The following is a 19782-nucleotide window of genomic DNA, read 5'->3' as shown; positions in this document are numbered from 1 at the left end:
TATCTTTTTTTTAAGATTTTATTTATTTATTTGAGAGAGAGAAAATGAGAGACAGAGAGCATGAGAGGGAGGAGGGTCAGAAGGAGAAGCAGACTCCCCACTGAGCAGGGAGCCCGATGCAGAACCCGATCCCAGGATTCCAGGATCATGACCCGAGCCGAAAACAGTTGCTTAACCAACTGAGCCACCCAGGTACCCTGGGAAGTGGTATCTTTATAACGGACTTGTCAATTATCGCCTTAGCATTAGCAGTAGTGGAACAACTTGACATTCTATGTCTCCTCATGTGATACTATAAGGAGGATACAATACCACCTATGTAATAAACTCAACAAAAATGTTAACCTAAATCTAATCATGATTAAACAATTAAGCAAATTTAAAATATGAGACATTCTACAGACTTGAACTTTTCAAAAATTTCAATGTCATCCCCCAAAAGTGTGATTATTCTAGAAAGATTAAAGGAGACTAAAATATTATAATAATGAAATGTGATCTATAAATCTTGATTGGACCCTGAATTTTTTTAAAAGTCAGCTATAAAAGTCATTTTTTAAAAAGATTTTATTTATTTATTTATTTATTTATTTGAGAGAGCCAGAGAGAGAGCACAAGCAGGGGGAGCAGCAGAGGGAGAAACAGGCTCCCTGCTCAGCAGGGAGCCTTATGTGGGGCTTGATCCCAGGACTCTGGGATCATGACCGAAGCAGAAGGCAGATGTGTAACCGACTGAGCCACCCAGGCACTCCTAAAAGTCATTTTTTGACAATTAAGGAAACTGTATATCAGATGGCATTGCTGAGTTAGTGTTAATTATCTTAGATGTGATTAGTATTGTAATTATAGAGGAAAATGTCCTCATTCTTAAGAGAGGCATGCTGAAATATTTAGGTGAAACATCATATTTGCAACTTTTAAATAGTTTAGGAAAAAGTATGTATGCATAAGTGTATGTGTGTAGACAGAAAAAGATAAAGCAAATGAGTCTAAATAGAATACCAAATTATTACACTCTTACTGTTTTTATTTCACTAAAGTCCATTATAACGAGATACAGAGGAAGAAATATACATCTGTATTACATCAAAATGTTTAGCTTTAAATGGACAGATAAGCACTAGGCAAATTAAAGGATTGTCCTGAAGAGACTGTTCTAGGGCATTGTGCAGACAGAGCTAGAGGGATTTATTATACATTGCTGGTACTCCAGATATTGCACGTTTTTGGCAGTGTACTTACAGAATACTGTTAAATATCAGAAAATTGAAGAACCAACAATAACAAGAGAAACACAAAACAAAAATTCTGTGAACTTGAGTAAAGTAATTTGCAAAGACTACAATTAAGTTGACTTTGTCCAGCATTCTAGCAGCCAGGACTACTTTATCAAGTAGTAATTCTGCCATTTTTCCATATAAAATCAGCATTCCAAATGATGGCCAAGTATCAACCACAGGATCCTGACAAGGCTTCTAAATCATCCAAGTTAAATATATTCCATTTCATTTTAATACAATATAACTTTTACAATATTCTGATCCTTTGAAACCTGTTGAGCCATATTTGCTGTATATGAAAGCTCTCTATTAATTGGTATATCTGATTAACCAGAAGTATCCATTCCTTAAAACGGGACACAGAAGGGGCTTGGGAGTTGGAGCACACTGTAAGATTTCATGACAAAAAGTAGATAATTATCACATAATAACTATTACAAAATAGGCCTTCCAACAATGAGGGTAATAAAAAACAGTAATTTCTAAATGCAGTATTCAAAATATATCTTTTTACTATCTTTGTTGGCTTGAGTGTTTAAATGAACAAATGAGTAGGATCACAAAGTGAATTTCAGATTAAACGAGGACATTTGTGGAAGGGGGAAGTTGCTAAGTTGGGGACTGATGATCATTACACTATGAGACTGGTACTGTTATGTTATTATCCCCATATTAAAAGTGAGGAAACTGAAAGAGGTTAACTTCTCCCAAACCACGTAACTAGTTAAGTGGGCAGAGCCGGGATCCACTTAGTCCAACATCAGAGCCTGCCCTCGGGATGATTACACTATCTGGTATTTCCAATTTTTGTTCACTGGTTTTTCTGAGGAGGGCCTGATGCCACCCTTTACTGAATACCTTCAGTAAGTACTTTGCTTGTGTCATTTAATCCTCACAACCACCCTGTGAAATAGGACTTTTATTCCTGTTTTACAGAGGGAACATTAAGGCTGAGAGTGGTTGAGTAACCTGCCCAAAGTTACACTGCCAATAAATGGAGGAATGATGATTCAAACCAACGTCTAGGATTACATCCTGCCTTCCTTGTTCTATGTATAAACCATTCCTTATTTTTCAAGAAAGCAAATCTTCTATCAGATAACTTTCGATTGTTAAACACGTGTTCCTATTATGGTCTGGAATTAACACTTAATTTTTCTAAAAATGTTCTTTCTTGTAATTAATGAAATTCTACAGTATGAGAAAAGAAACCTAAATAAAATGAAGGTTTTGGAATGTAGGAAATTATCCTAGAAACATCCTCAAAAGCTATCTAGTTCAAGTCCCTAAGTTCAACAGGCGTGGAAGCCAGCAATAATTAATGGTATGCATGCAAATCTAACAACAACAACAAAAAGGGGTGGGGGGCTTGCCCCAGTTAGGGATCAGCTGAGGATATGAGATGACTGAAGCTCCATATTATACCACTACATTGTTAGTTTTTGTTTTTGTTTTTGTTTTAAGATTTTTATTTTTATTTGAGAGAGAGAGCACAAGCGGGGGGAGCAGCAGAGGGAGAGGAAGAAGCAGGCTCTCTGCTGAGCAGGGAGCCCGATGCAGGGCTCAATCCCAGGACCCTGAGATCATGACCTGAGCAGAAGGCACTTAATCAACTGAGCCACCCAGGCATCCCCATTGTTAGTTTTTTTAAAAAAAGCACCGTTTTACAGTGCTTACAACAACTCTGAAAATGCTCATATTGCATACAATTGCCCTTCTTTGAAAATCAGAAACCAGGGGTGCCTGGATGGCTCAGTCAGTTAAGTGTCTGCCTTTAGCTCAGGTCATGATCTCAGAGTCCCAGGATTAAGCCCTGCATTAAGTTCCCTGCTCAATGGGGAGTCAGCTTCTCCCTCTGCTCCTCATCTGACTCATGCTCTCTCTTTCTCACACTCCCTCAAATAAATAAGATCTTTTTTTAAAATAAATAAAATCTTTAAAAAAATAAAATAAAAATAAAAAAATAAGATCAGAAACCATCCTCATTTTACTTCATTTACTTAATTCTTGCTTGTTCCAGGAAGAATGTAAAACAGCTGAAACTCATCCTCACTGTTACCTTGAGTGGAACCAAGTTGACCCAGAGCGCTGGTTGCCAGCTGGTTTGTGAGACTCTGACGTACATTGACCATATGCAGCCAAAGTGACTCTATGTGATCACTGAGAAGTTCCCTAATCTAAAAAAGTAGGATAACAATACCTACCCCACAGGGCTGTTGTGAGGTTTAAATGAGCTGACACATGCAGAAAGATGATGCCTACATATATAAAGATTACGTGCAAAAAGATATGCCTACATATAAGCACAGTCATTGTTATTGTTGAAGTTGGTATGTGTCCGTGATTGAAGCACCATGTGGGTGGAAAAAACCTATCACTTTTCTCTCTCTCTAAAAACCTTTGAGGAATCTCACTCCGAACTTAATGTAGCACTTGTCCCCTTAACATTTATATCCTCCTCCTTCAACCACTAGTCATGGTAAGAACCCTCATTCTTAGGAAAAAAGCTCCTGTGGACTCCTTCCTCTAGTCAAATGACCACTCCGTGGTTTTTTTGTTTTTTGCTAGTTTTCACTGTCAAACTTTTTTTTTTTTTAAGATTTTATTTATTTATTTGACAGAGAGAGACACATCGAGAGAGGGAACACAAGCAGGGGGAGTGGGAGAAGGAGAAGCAGGCTTCCTGCCTGGCAGGGAGCCTGACGCTGGGTTCCATCCCATGATCTGAGCCAAAGGCAGGCGCTTAACGACTGAGCCACCCAGGCCCCCATTGTCAAACTTCTTAAGTATATTTTCTGTAGCAACTGTTACTGATATGATTGAGATGCCGCTTAGGAAAAACAGCTGGCATTACCGTGGGGAAGTCAGAACTTGACTTTGTGAGTTTCCCCTTAGTTGTACAGAAGCAGGAAAACAGAACAAATAGAATAACACAAAAACCACAATGCTAATATACTAACTAATGAAGAGAAGAGTATTTGCCCAAAGGTCCTGAGAGTTAAATTCTCTAATCAGCTCCTTCTCTACCTTAAAGGAAATCTATAAATAGGAAACCAAATTAGAGCCAAATATTTATATGATAGTCCAATCATACAGACACGATATTTAAGTTCTGGGCAGTGTTATCACCTTCTCTGAACATCCTGAAAAAACACTTCCAAATTCTGCCTCTCCAATTTCCATTTTTCAGTATTTCCAAGCTGCCCATCCACCTTCTGCTGTGACAGTCTTTCTTTAGATATGTTAATATCATCTATTAGACTACATCAAGTCCCACTCTTCCAGCTTTCAATCTGAGAAAGACAGACATCTTTTAAGATGTCTTCTGCAGAAAACTGAACTCATCTATTATGTGATTTTATTAAGCCAACTCTGAGTTCTGCTGATGGCACCAACATCATACCACGTACACTCCCCACCCACCCCTGTCACCTTCTAATCACTTTTTCTTCCTTAATTCTTAACTTAGATTTCATTCCCCATCACATCCTATGACCTCTTTATAGTTCTCATTCTTCTGTATTCACTTTTGCAATTGTTAACAATTTCCCACCCATTTCTTAACAACCTTCCCCATCACTGGCTTTAATGGAGCCAAGAAACGGCTGATGTGCATGTTAATTTTAAATCGTTCTGTAGAACCTATGGTGGTTAAGAGTCTAGGTCCTAGGAATGAGACAGACCCGGATCCAAATCCAGTTTCTACTTTTACTAGCTACGTGCCCATGGGAAAGTTACTTAACTTCCCCCTAAGCCTTTTTCTTCAACTGTAGAATGGACATAATGACATAATTGTCTATTTAGTGCTTAGCTTAATAAGCTTACTCTGGCACGAAGTAATCACTCAAAAAATATTAACTATAATTTCCGTGTCCTAATTCTCAGCTCCTGTCATTTTTTTTTTAAGATTTTATTTATTTATAAAATTTGACAGAGAAAGAACAAGAGACACAAGCAGGGGGAGCAGCAGAGGGAGAGGGAGGAGCAGGCTCCCCGCTGAGCAGGGAGCCGGATACGGAGCTCAGTGAGGGGCTCGATGCGGGGCTCAGTCCCAGGACCCTGAGATCACAACCTGAGCCGAAGGCAGACACTTAACCAACTGAGCCACCCAGGCACCCCAGCTCCTGTCATTCTATTCTTCTCTTTCTACTTTGAAGAATTCAAATAACTGTGACTAAATACTGTAATTAAATATATTCCTGAAGTTACTGTTGCAGGATTAAACCTTTCACCCTCTTCTTCAGTAATAAAGAAAATCACTATTTGTATGTTTTGCCAATATCTAAGAAATAACCTGCTAAAAACTGATTTAATCTTCATACTCTTTCTTTTCTTAAAGATTTTATTTTTAAATAATCTCTACACCCAACATGGGCCTCGAACTCACAACCCTGAGATTAAGAGACACACGCTCCAACTGAACCAGCCAGGTGCCCCTAATCTTCATAATCTTTCTTAAGACACTCATTTCCCTTGGCTTCTGCAATAAAATCTGCAAAAAAAAAAAAAAAAAACCTTCCATATTTTTCTTCTCTCGAATTTCTTCTTAGACTCTACTGCGAGTTCATCCTCCTATACCCAAAACTCTAAATATTAGTATTTTAAAGGGAAAGCCTAAGCATTTTCATTTCTCATACTATAGTCTCTCCCTTGGTGGTCTTCTTGCTTCATCATGGCCACAACTACAATCTATAAATAAATAAATGACTTCCATACTATCTTTAGTGCAGACCTCTCCTCTAAGTTCTAGATCCCATACCCAACTGCCTACTGACATTACCATGTGATGACAAGGCAGTTTAAACTCAATAGATCCAAAACTGAATTCATGGTCTCCCTGGATTCATTATCCATGTTCAGTCAAACCCTAGTTCATCTCTAGTATTTTGTGTTGTTAGTGAATGAATGGCACCACCAACCATCCAAGATGCGTAAGGCAGAAGTCTAGAAGTTATCCTTTATAACTTTCCTCTTCCTCCCTAAATCTAATCTATTCCAATTTCCATTTATGGATATTATTGTATGAATTTCTATTTTTTACACTAATACCAAAATAGTCTCCCTTGCTAGTTTCATTCCTCTACTACCCATATTATTACGATAATGTTAAGGTCTCTATCAATTGAAACTTCAGACTTCTCACCTTTCCTGTCCATCCCCCACTTACATCTCAACAATCTAATGTATTACGCCTTCTAAATAATCTACTTGCTCTAGCCACAAAATCTACTTTATAATATCTGCATATGATTTATTTTTTCCAATCCCTCTTTCCTAGAAAAGCCATGTCTTTTTTTTCTCTCAAAATTCCTCTTGGAATCCTTCACTCATTAATTCCATCCAATATCACTCCTTATGGGGGGGAAAAAGTTACACATTCAGGGCCACAGTTTATTTAACCCAATAATCTCTCTTTGACAGCGACACCTATAGAACATTTCATAGTTTTCCTCCCAGACATAGTCCTTAAAGTCTGTCATTATCCAAATAAACTATTTCCTTTAATAATATAAGTACCACATCTATGTATGTTTTATATATCTTTTATAAACATGTATATATTATCAACCTTTTCTATTTCATAAGGTTATGAATTTCACAACTTTAACACAAATCATATATAGCTGAACTTTCTTCATTTGTTCTGAAATACCTCTCTCAAGTATCAAAGTGGTCCTATCATTTCAGCATTTTCTCATTTGGTGAACAGTTAATAGTTTTTTCACCCATATCACTTGTGATTTTAAAGGAATACAAAAATAAATACAGCATGAATCATGTCCTTATACTCTGCTTAAAGGGCATGACCCAGCTGTATTAATATTTGTATCCCTAGTTTCCATAATAACGTCTCACAAAGAGAAGGTGCTCAATACACGTTCAACAGAATTAAAAGAATTTTGCTTAGGACTGATGCTGTAATGTTCATGAGTGCCAAAAAGAAAGCAGAACTTCTCAAATGTGTGAACTCTGTTTTTTTTTTCTTCAAGAAAAACGATATTTGGACTAAAAAAGGGTAGAAAGAACTGATTCCCAGTATAGGTGAGAAGACTGTAACAGAGCACCTTGCTGCTGTAAATGAAATGAAGCTCCTCGTGAATGTGATCACTGAATCACTGCTAATGGAGGAAGCATGGAGACCTGGAGGGTTGCCAAACACTGGAAACAAGCAAATAAATGTAGATCTGATTTTTTAAAAAAATAAATAAAAAAGAACAGAATTGACAACAAAATAGTCCAGTATACTCGGCATCAATCCTTTCCTAAATTCAAATTATTTATTTAAAAAACAGCTTGAAACAAAAATGGTAAGCATTTGTGGAACCAACTTAAGTAACCAGACTAATCTAATTTCCTTTTTTTTTTAAAGAATGTCTTTATAGACTTGTATCAAAAAGAAGCAATAAAAATAGTATCAGATTTCAACAAGGTAGGATTTCAACAAGGTATATGACCAGGTTCTCATTACGCCATATGGTTAAGATAAATATAAGGTGGATAACAGTACAACTGCCAGCTAATTATTTGAATGATCATAACAATGAATGTTTCTTAATGAAGTGCCATCAACTTGAAGGTCTGTTCTACCCACAAGGTTCAGGATGCCTCTCTGTGGCCCTCTCCTATTCAAAAATGTTATCAGTAATTTGAATGAAGACGCAAAAGGCTACTATACTACTGCCTTCATCCAATATATGGCTGACATGAAACTAGGTAGCACAAATATGTATTAAGAAAGAGCTGGGAAAAAACAATGATAAGCCAGATAAATGGGCTAACTCTAATTAAGACGCAATTTAATAGGGAAAAATATCTAAGGTATCAGTGTCCAAAAAAAAAAAAATACATATAGAACTGTGAGATAAGCAAGTCCCACGACTTAACTGACACATATGTAAAACAAACAAAAAAGGGGTTTAATGGCTTTAATTGACAACAGTCTCACTTCAATCTGACAGCAGCAAGCTCGGTATGAGGATTTCAGAAAAGCTAATGGGATGCTAGATGCAGCAGTAGCAGTATCTCAAACATGGGAGGCAGCAGTCCTGCTCGATGCTGGACTGATCCGACCACAAATGGGAGGTTGTGTATCCTTCTAAGGGAGGGTCACAGTCTTCAAAGGATCATAACCATATTGGCACATGTTTAGAACAGAACAACCAGGATGCTCAGGACCCTGGATACCACTCCACAAAAGGAGAGGCAGGAGGGAATAGAGATTTATAAATAGGACAAAACAATGCCTTGAGAGGAAAATGATGGCTACTTTCATTCAGTCACTCAATGAACATGAATTTCAAATCTAGTTCAGGCCAGACACTGTGACAATGTCTGGGCATACAGAGAGAAGATAGTCTATGTCCGTGGAATATTCATATGCTTATCTGAAGAGCTGAAAAAGCCATGTTCTGAAAAACGATGAAACTGTTCTATATGATTTCATAAGGTAGAAATAAAACCCGTGGAAAGAAGTTAGAAAGTAACTGATTTCAGCTCCATATGAGAGTATTTTAAGAATCAAAGATGTCTTAAGAAGCTTCCTGAGAAGAATACAAGGTTCCCATCAGGAATGTTGTACTTAGTGGAGAGACTGCTGAAATAAGACAGGCACTGAACTGACCATCTTTAATGTTCCTCATATTCTATGCTAGGAGTCTATATTTCCCTAGGGAATGGACTCTCACCAGATTCACCATACTTGTGCACTTCAGCATCACAGGTTTCCTACAGCTGCTACTTCCAACTTTGTACCCTGTCCCCCACTGAAATGGTGCTTTATAACGGGGAACGGATCTGAGAGCAATAGGAATAATGAAATACAAGAAACTTAACCATCAGGACACAGAACACACACCAAAAAATCAATACTGTTCAATGTAAAGAAAATGTAGGAATTCTCTATCCTTTAAGTCATAAATTCAAATTAAAAATATCTCACTACGTTCAATTAACCTAAACAAGGACTTGTCAATGTACTGCATGTCTTGTTGGGAGCCATTTTTTTCTAACCAACAAGGAAAAAACAATTTTAACTTAAGATCACTTTGAGAATTTGTGTCCTGAATAAACACTCCAAAAACCTCCATTGTAAGGGTATGTGGAAACTAAGTTTATAACATATTTCTTTAAAAAATGATTTATTGGATGTAGCAGACCTAATACCATGAACTAATCAAATTGTGGAATTCTGATTAAATGGCTACTTAAGTTTAATCCATTTGAAAAAAACACAGGCAAGATAAACAGAAAAGGCCTAGCCCATTTAGTTCTGGCTTTTATAAATTGGTTTAATATCCTTTAAGCTTACTTTCATTCATTTTATTTTGTAATTTTAAAACAGTCTCCTATATTGGCTCCATATGCTACAACTAGGTATTGAAAGAGTTCATCCTTCCAAACTGTTAATACTAACTTCTTAGTAGTATTACTAAGCTGTCCCTTACACTTTAGCGCTTTCTCAATTTGGATACAATAAATGGGCCACAATTCGATTACCAAGGGCTCTTTCTTTTTAAGAGCAGCCTGGAAAAGACGAAAAGTGAGAAAGAAAGGAGAGCATGTTTAACCACCAGCCCTGAAAAAAGGCTTCCCCTCTAGCTGTCAACTCTGACGGCGCTCTACCATTTCTCAGCACACTGCCTGGTCATTTCAAATAAAAAAAGAAAAAGAAACCAAAACAGATTCCAGTTTTCCTGGGACAGGGAGATCCCCTTTTGTAGAAGTGGCTAAAGCTATAGTCTCCCCATGGGATTTCATCTCGTTGCCGAGGCAGCGCCAACAGAGGCGTCCGGCGCCAGGTCAGCGCCCGCCCGCCCGGAGCCCACGGTGGCCCCAACCATCGTAAGAGCAACCGGCCAAGCCCGGAGCCGCAGAGTCCCAGCCGCGGCCCCGGACAGCCTCGCGAGCGCCCCGGGACGGTGGCGGAAGGCGGGGAAACGCGGCTCGACTTACAGTGACACCATCCTAGGTGACAGCACCAGTGCAGCTTGAAGCATTTGCCGTGGCTGTGCGTGGCACAGATGGAAAGCCCGTCGCACGGCTGGAAGTCGGGTCTGCGAGCAGCGCAACTCCGCGCCAGGGCCTGAGCCTCGTCCACTTTCTCGCTCTTCCAACCCCGCTCGGGCGCCGACGCCGACGCCGCACTCATTTCCGCTCCCTCCGCGGAGCCGAGGCCCGGACCCTGGGAGAAGCGGCGTCTGGGCGGGCAGGAAGCCGAGCCGGCAGCAGGCGTGGGAGGGCGCGGGCCGGGAGTCACGCCAGCGCGCGTGGCGGTGGCGGTGCTGCTGGTGGCGGTGTTGGTGGCGGCGGGAGCGCGGCGTCCCAGGCTCGCAGAGGAGCCGCCCCGGGCGCTGCGACCGGGGGCTGGGCCTGCCGCCGCCTGCCTTCCTCCGCCGCGGCGCGCGCCGCGTCCCCACGCGCACACGGGCGCGCGCGCTGACCGGTCCCGGCAGGCGCCAAGCGTCGGTCAGCGAGCCCGGCCTCTTCACACACGCTGTCGGCGTCCCCTCCCGTCACAGCAAGTCCTTGACACACGCTCACTCATTCCTCCGAGACCGACGCCGACCGACAGACGGCCATTGTGAACATACAAGCGCCTCGGCGGCTTGGTATTTACAGGCACAGCAGCTTACACGCGCACTTCCCACACACACTTCCCGCCGAGGTGGGTCGTCTCGAGAACTCCACCGAGGACTGTGCACACCGAGGACACGCCCACCCGAGCCGCTCGGTGGGCTGGTCCCGGCGCATCTGCCAGCGAGGTTTTTCTCATACACACAGCCTCTCCCCACACGCGGCTCACATTTCCCTCGTACACGCCTCCCAGAGTAGGCACCGAGGCCCCTCGGAGGCGCGCGCGCATGAACGCGCGCGCGCACTCCCCCAGGGCATGCGTCCCGCTCCGGGCGCGGCCACTCCGCCACGCTCCAGGGACCCAAGCCTCCCGCCCTGGGCCGCCGCGCCCGCGGGAACCATTGCCCGCTGGCCCTGAGGGCGCCCTCCCGCCCCAGCCCCAGTTTCCATGGGGGCTGCAGCCCCACCTTGCTGAGTGGGAAAGTAACCTGTGGGGGATGGGGGCTGCGTGTGTGTGTGTGTGTGTGTGTGTGTGTGTGTGTGTGTGTCTCAGAGACGGAAAGATGCATTTGCGGTGCACAAGACTGGTGTGTGGAATGTGTTGATGGGTGTGTATGTGGTATGTGGTTGTGTCTGTTGAGTATGTGTGGTGGGTATATGTGTGTGGTTGGATGTGTTAAGTGTGTACGTGGTATATATGGAATGTGTGTAGTGTGCATGGTGCATGTGACCGTTTCCTGGTGTGTGATGAGGTGTGTGTATACAGGAGAATGTAGTGTGGATGTATACGACCAATGTGGAGTGTGGGTGGTGTGTATGTTTGTGTAGTGGAGTATATGCGGTCTGTGTAGTATGTGCAGTTGTGTATGTGTGTACACAGTGTGCGGGTGGATGTGGTTCCATACGTTTTGTGTATATACACATGGTATGTGGTGACATATGTATTGTGTATATGTGTATGTGTGCCGTTGTGGGACCTGTGACCAGTATGTCGAGTGTGTGTGCCCAGTGCATATGTGGGCAGAGTTGGGTGTGTGTGGTACATGTGGGTGTGGGCACACAAACAGGACTCCTGTCTGCACACACACACAAAGACTCTTGTGTGTGCCTTTGTGTGTTAATGCCTGCCCTGGCCAGCGGCTGTGACTGGCCCGGATGGTGGCTGAGGCTCCTCTGCACGATCAGCTTGCCTTCTTCCCTCCTGGGGACGAGTTGCTCCAAGTAGATTTTCCATGCCAGGCTCAGCTGCTGAGAACCCACCCCGGGCTGGATTCAGTGAAGAGAAAACAAACCATTTGCTCCCAGGGAGCATGGTTGGGGATTAGCATTTCCCTGCAACAAGGCCAGACCTAGCCTTGAACACAGAAAAGGAGGGGACCTACTCTCAGTTATTTGCCGTTTTTCAGAGCAGAGGAAAATGCCTGTAATTGCCAAGGTTCAGGGAACAACAACAAAGCCTTTCAGTACAAGTGCTGTGTGGGAACATATTTATGCCCAGGTCCACTTTCTCCATTACTTTATTCCTTTCCTGCTTTGCACTGACAAGGAGACTCGTCATGGTTTTGAAATAACGAAATTCATCTTCAAGCACAGAAAATCCTTGCTGCCATAAGCAATCTTTTATAATTTTCCCTTTTATTTAACCTTCGCTTGAGAAGGGAAATGTAATTTGCATATATCTGATTTGAGTGAAGTCTTCATTTATTAGGGGTTAGGGAGAGACTCAATTTAGTGGGAATGGAATTTTCAAGAGAGGTCAGAATCAAAATCACAAAATATGGTTCCCCCAAAACTTAACATTGAAACAGCTATAAATATGAAGCATCATCTCTTCAGCTTCAGCCCCAGGCGCCCCTCTCCTGAAAAAAATCCTAATGAAATACATCCCTGACTCATAAAATCTGTCTATTCTGGCTATTAATTTCACAGTCTGACCCACCTCAGAATAACATGAGTAAAAGGAAAACTTGGGGCACCTGGGTGGCTCAGTTGTTCAGCATCTGCCTTTGGCTCAGGTCATGATCCCAGGGTCCTGGGATCGAGGCCCGCATGGGGCTCCCTACTCAGCAGGAAGCCTGCTTCTCCCTCTCCCACTCCCCCTGCTTGTGTTCCCTCTCTTGCTGTGTCTCTCTCTGTCAAATAAATAAATAAAATCTTCAAAAAAAAAAAAGGAAAACTTAATCAAATAAATCCATAATCCATTATTGCTGTAGCAAGCTAACCCAGAATTTTTTGAACAAAGGGGGATTCCCATCTCTTTTACCCTATATCTCTCCTTCCCCAACCCATAAGCACTCTAATACCACCCATATTATATAAGGCCTTATAACAGAATCTTTACAGCATTTTGCTAATATTTAAACAGAATCCTTCCCCTTGCCTTCTACTCTAGGGTGAAACATGGTAGAAGATTCTACTATATATGAAACCATACCATCTCAGCTAGTGAAAAATGAGCATGAGAAATAATGCAATATAGCACTTTAACCAGGAGGCAAGGTAAATTACCCAGAATCCCCATTTTATGTTAGCCACATGATTTGAAGCTGAGAAGCCTTTACATTTTCTATAACATAAAACTCATTCCATCCCCTTGCCCTAAAGATACTATTAACCTCTACTGTCTGCAGTGGAGCTGGAGGAAATAAATGTCCTTTGACCTCTAAACATATATACTTACAGCCTTCAAGATGTGCTGTCAGGATGCAAGTTTTTAAAGTATTAGTATGGAAAATATATACAAAAGTAGAGAGGCTAGTATGATTAACCTTCTTGATCCCATTGCCTGGTTTCAATAATGATTAACTCATTCTTGTTTCCTTTATAGCTCCACCCACTCGTACCCCCACCTTGCCACTGGATTATTTTGAAGCAAATCCCAGACATCAAATAATTTCATCCATAAATATTTTTGCATTTATCCCTAAAACCATAACCCACAACATCATTATTACATGATAAGATACACTTTGATCATATACAGGTACTTGTCCCATTGGTGCTGACCACCTCTCCACCTCCCCTTTAAGAATGCTACCCTTCTGTCTGGAATTTTCCTCTTTCCTTCTCTTCCTGTCCTGCCTGCCTCTTCAGTTTATGTGCCACTTCCTCAAAGAAGCTTTCTCTGACCAACCTCCATTCTTCCTTCATATAACTTTAAACAAATAATTAAAGAAGGAATTATTGAACTAATATCTCTCCTCATTCTTCACCTCCCCTGCCACAAACTGTAAGCTCCTTGAGGGCAAGAACATGGCCTCTGTCTTATTCACCATCTTGTTGCCAGTTCTAAGCACAGAGAATAAATAATTGTTGAAGTAGTGAAAATTATTCCATCTCAGACTCCCAAAGGCTGGAAAAAGTCCACCTATAGTAAATTGTTTACAAATATGTGTGAATAATTTGTATAATTACTCTTCCTACAACCACACCCTTGGATATTCCCCCACTGACTCTGAACTTAACTCTGGGTATTAGTTATCTGTTGCTATATAACACGTCACTACTAAGTTAAAACAACTCCATTTCTATGGGTCAGGACCCCAGGCATAACTTGGGTAGGTCCTCTGCTTCCAAGTTTCTCACAAGAACGCAATGAAGGTGTGGGGCATGGTTGCACTGACACCTAAGAGGTTCAACTGGGGTTGGGTCTGCTTCCAAGTTCACTCACTCACTGTTTGTTGGCAGGATGGAAATGTTGGGCTGGGGGTCTCAGTTCCTCACTGGTTATTCGCTAGAGAGTTCTCTCAGTTCCTTGTCACGTGGACCTCTCCGTAGGGCAGTTCACACATGGCAGCTTGCTTTACTGGAGCAAGCACACAGAGTCAAAGAGAGTGTTACAGTCTTTTATAACCTAATCTTAGAAGTGATATCCCATCAGTTGTGCCGAATTCTATACATTAGCAGCAAGTCCTGAGGTCTATCCCTCATACAGGGGAAGGAGATTACACAAAGACATGAATATCAGGAGGCAGGAATTATTGGGAACCGCATCATGTGAGTCGCTTTAGCCAGGGAGAGAATAGCAAACTTGGCATCGCAAGGATTTCCAAAGAGTATGCTCAGTGGAGTTCCTCTCTTTTTATGTTTGGAACCCTGAGAGCACCAGGTGTACAAGACTGATGGAGGATGAAATGCCTTATGGAGGAAAATGAAGGCACCTCACATGATGAGCAGCCAATCTCCAGCCAATCAATGGTCTACCAACCACAAGAACTATCAGTGAAGCTCTACTAGATTATCCTAGACCCACTTGCTGATCACAGAAGGATGAGAAAGTCCAGTAGAAATCTGCTGAGCCCGTTTTGACCTGAACAGCCACCAGGACACTCTACAGAATCAGGAGCTACATAAAGCAGTTGTAAAACCTACTGTTTTGGACAGTCTCTTACAGAGTAAAAGCTAACTGATACACCCACTGATCCTCTCTTGTTGTAGGCAAAGTAATTGAGGATTCAAGAGGCTAAGTGGCTTGCTCATGTCACAGTAGAGCAGACATAGTGGGGAAAGTTCTCTAGGGCCTGGCATTGGAAAAATGTAAATGGTTCAAGTCTAAGCTCTGTTGTTTTCTGGCTGGGAGACCTTGGCAGATCCCTTATGCTTTCTGGGCTTCAATTTCTTCATAAGCAAAACAAAACAGAAGGTTTTCCAGAACATCTTTTTTCATCCGAAGCTCTGACTTGTCCATTTGGGTATATATAGATGGAGCTAGAGTTAAAATCCTTTCGGTACAGATGGTCATTTGTGAATAATCAGATTTTGCCTTCCTATTCTATTGCACGTATTTGTCTAATGCTAATGTCAGTTGTATCTATGTACACCAACAATTCTGAACACTTTGATAAATCAAGCCATTACAAATCAGTGACTTTTTGGTTGCTTGATTGAACCAAGCAACTAATTGCATCATGGTTATACATAACCTGCTAGTATTGGTTAATTTGTCATTTTAAAGCAATTAGAATAATGAAGTAGTTGGAGAAGCTTCCAAATGAGGTGCAACTAAATGAGGAGTCTTCTGTGGGGAGGGAGGACCCGACACCTCTTTAGCATTGTCGCTGGCATAATTCAGACCCTTGTCATCCTCTTTAATATAAAGGAAAGAAGGGCAGCTTTAAGATCAGGCAGAATGGGGCGCCTGGGTGGCTCAGATGGTTGAGCGTCTGCCTTCGGCTCAGGTCATGATACCAGGGTCCTGGGATCGAGTCCCGCGTCGGGCTCCCTGCTCCTTGGGAGCCTGCTTCTCCCTCTGCCTCTCTCTCTCTCTCTCTCTCTGTCTTTCATGAATAAATAAATAAAATCTTTAAAAAAAAAAAAGATCAGGCAGAATGGAATCAAAGCTCAGCTCCACTATCACCTACCTGGGTGATCTTGGGCAAGTTACTTGGCCTCATTTCTTAAATGAGAATTAGAATTCCTACTTCATACACTTGCAGTGAACACTAAACATGATAACATATGTGAAGAGCCTGGCACTGTATCTGGCACATTGCAGATCCTCAAGAAGTATTAGTTTTCCACATCCAAGCACCCCAAATGTCTTCCCTGTCTACAGACTCTCTATGCTCCAATCATTCCTTCAAAATGCTAAGAGAGCCCTCTAAAATCTGATCATATCATACTTGGCCTTAAAGGTTTTAACACTTCTCACTGCCTACTGAAAAATAATTCACACTCCTTTGTAGGCTATACAAAGCTCTCCCAATGTCTTCTCCAGCTACTCTTCGCATGCCTCCAAAGCTGTACCCCACTGGATTATTTATTGGTTTGTTTCTAGGCATGTAATATCCTCTCCTGCTTGCCTTTGTGTCGTCTCTCATCCTTTCCTTTGTCTCAAAGTGCCTAACCTTATTTATGCATGCAATTCCTACTTTTCCTCCAAGTTCTAGCTCAAATGCTACTTGAAGCCTTCTCTTAGTTGCCACCCTTCTCCATACTCAGGGACACACTGTGCCTACCATTTGGTACCTCGAGCAGTGAAGCAGATATTGTGTATTTCCAGTGCCTGACATTGTGTTGGGTAGTAGGAGAAACTCTCAACAAATATTTTGGGATGGATACGTTAAAAGATTTCAGACTAAAAATTCATAAATAGCATGGAAAAGCAAAACATCCTTTTTTCAAACTTAAGCCCCCCAGAACTAAGAGATTCCTTTGGATCCCTGGAAATTAAAAAGAAGCCTTACTTAAATAAACTTGCTTGTAATCTCAGTGAATGTCTTACCTCTATAGGTGACCCGGGCTGCAACAACTGTTGGCTCAAAAAGGCATTTTAGACATTGCAAGAATGACAGACCCATAATAGAGAAATATTCATGGTCCCTCCCTAACGTTCTGATATGGCACCATGAAGGGCAGCTTTCCCACAAAGTATCCCATTGTGCCATCACCAGAGGCAAAATAGAAAAACAGACTGACCCTGAGCTGGTCCAAAATAGCATTTCCTGTATTTATACAGTGGTGGAAGTAGTTACTATTTATGGATTGCCTTCATATGATTTTCAAAATTCACCATTTTATTCCTCAGTTTTTCTTTGAAAGGGATGTACTGGTTTTGTGCCACTTTTTAAAAAAAATCAATTAGAGAAATATTTTTATGTATAAAAAAATTTAGTGGAAAAATCAACCTCCAGAGTAGGTTTTGAACATAAAGGGGGAAAGCAAAAGGCCAATCATTAAAGTGCCAAGCAATCAGCCTCCTGGGGGCCTCCGTAAACACCCTCAGTGTTCAAGCCCAATAATCACTGGACTTTTCTTGAGTGATGTGTTGTGACACTAATAGAAGTAGGATCTGGGTCAATTTTGTGCTCCACACCACACAACCCGTTCTTTATGCTCTGACAGTCCACACTTACTTCTGGAAGCAATGGACCTAGCATAATTTTGAAACAAGACACTCTGACTTCTTTAAGTGGTAGGATAACACATACATTCTGCCATTTCCATTAAAAAAAATCTTTTTTCTTGATGATTAGCAATTAAAATAATTCAGCTTTAATTAGCTCATTTCAGTAAGCAGCTAAAGGCTGAAATGACAGTGAAGAGGAATCTGGAATACAATGACTGACTCATGGTGTATAAATGAGGCAGCTGAGGTACCTCACATAACCTGCGTAGATGCTGTGCTGTGGTCAGCACTCCATCCACACCCAGGGCCCCAAGCATTTAGGCTCACTTATCCCCTCCACACATAGCGAATGAGCGTCTTCTATGTGCCAGGCTCTGGGCTGGATGCTGGAGATCATTCAGAGGGGAGCTATAAATCAACCATAAGAGTATAGAAGGTAATTGCTTTGATTAAGGAGTTTAAACAAAGCAAACTACAAGAATAAGAAAGAAACAGGTAAGTCTGCCTGGAGCCATCAGAAAGTATTTCACAAAAAGGGTGAGTTAGCACTGGCAATGCAGACAAGCTGGAATGATGTATTATGGGAGAAGGAACAGCATGCATGCCAGCAAGAAAGGCAAGGGGCTGTTCTGGAATTCTGTCTTGCTTGAAAGTAATGTGGGCTGAAGAAGTGATCAGATGAGAGGAGGAACTGGTAGGCAGGGGCCAAATGATAATAAGCCCAACAAAGTTTAGATTTAGTCCTCCAAACCAGTAGTTTTTGAACACCTTGAAGCTAGAGGCACTTTGTTCATTGGAAACACTTATCAGAAAGCATAAATGAAAGAGATTTGCAAAGTCCAGCTGCTTTTGTTGGGGCATGATACATGTTGGTGGGAATGCTGGGACTCCATTTGTTTGTAACCCCACAACACCAAAGCCAAACCACTGCTTCAGGAGGGGCTAGTTGTGGCAGGCAGCATCTAACATGGCCGCCAATGATCACCACCTCCTAATATTCACAGCCTGTATAATTCCTTCCCTTGAGTACACACTGGATTTAGCAACTCCAGAAGTAGTGATGGAGTCACTTCTAAGATTAGGTTGCAAAGACTGTGGCTTCTGTTGCTTTCATCTCTCTCTCCTTCACTCTCTGAGATCTCACTCCGAGGGAGCCAACTGCCATATTGTGAGTGGTCCTCCGGAGAAGCCCACATGGGGAGGAACTGATATCTCTGGCCAACAGCCAGTAAGGACACGAAGAGTGCCAGCAATCACATGAGTAAGCTTGGAAGCACATCCTCCCAGTTGAATCCTGAAATGAAACCACAATTCTAGCCAACACCTTGACTCGAGCCCTGTAAGAGACCTCTAGCCAGCTAAGCTACACCCAGATGGCTGACCCAGAGAAATTGTGAGATAATAAGTGCTTTGTTGTTTAAGCCTCTACGTTGTGGGGGCACTTGTTATGCAGCAAGAGATAACTCTTACAGGCACCATGGTGGAATTCTGAGCCCAGAGCAACAGGATCAAGTGTGCATTTTAAATGCTAACTCTGGAATGAGCAAGCAGGAGACATTTGTTGGAACAAGACCAGAGATAAGGCAGTGGCTGGCCCAGGAGGAAGGTGAAGAGGGCCTGAACAGTGGGGGTGGGAAGGAGGGGAAGTAGTATAACTATTGAAAAGGTAAAATTAATAAAACTTGACATTATTTGGTTGTGGAAGTAAAGGAGTTTCAGGGACAATGCCGGCCATCAGCTGGGGAACAAAGAGGAAGGAACATGTTTAGAGAGAAGGGAAAAAAGTTTAATTTGGGATGTGTGGAGATCACAGTGGCTGAGAGTCATCCTTATGGGCAACACTGTTACTTGGAGGCATGGTACAAAGAAGTCTGAAATAGGGTGCTCAACGTGAGAACCTGTACTCAGGAAACTTCACTCCTAGATGCTGCAAACTGCAGTGCCTTTGTGGGTTAAGGAAAACACAAAGGAGAGAAGAGTTCTGGGTATAAAGTAATAGGGAGCGGCAGGGACTGTGTTGAAATGCAAGGTGCCTGCCTTCCTTAAAGTACCAAAGCCAAACATGTTTGAAACACTGCTGTC

The 19782-nt window shown here is 42.0% G+C and overlaps 1 protein-coding gene across 1 annotated transcript in view; it reads right to left on the bottom strand.

Moving 5' to 3' along the window:
* Positions 1-11069, bottom strand: part of CUNH3orf70 (chromosome unknown C3orf70 homolog) — an 84213-nt gene extending 73144 nt beyond the window's left edge. Inside the window, exon 1 of the mRNA XM_025877314.2 lies at positions 10233-11069. Coding sequence (XP_025733099.1) covers positions 10233-10428 — 196 coding nt within the window. The 5' untranslated portion in view covers positions 10429-11069. The remainder of the gene's footprint in view (positions 1-10232) is intronic.
* Between the last annotated feature and the right edge of the window lie 8713 nt (positions 11070-19782).

This window comes from Callorhinus ursinus, unplaced genomic scaffold, assembly GCF_003265705.2.
Source record: "Callorhinus ursinus isolate GAN/ISIS: 27379988/994484 unplaced genomic scaffold, GSC_fseal_2.0 scaffold1, whole genome shotgun sequence".
Classification (NCBI taxonomy): domain Eukaryota; kingdom Metazoa; phylum Chordata; class Mammalia; order Carnivora; family Otariidae; genus Callorhinus; species Callorhinus ursinus.
This window is presented reverse-complemented; position numbering and strand designations above follow the sequence as displayed.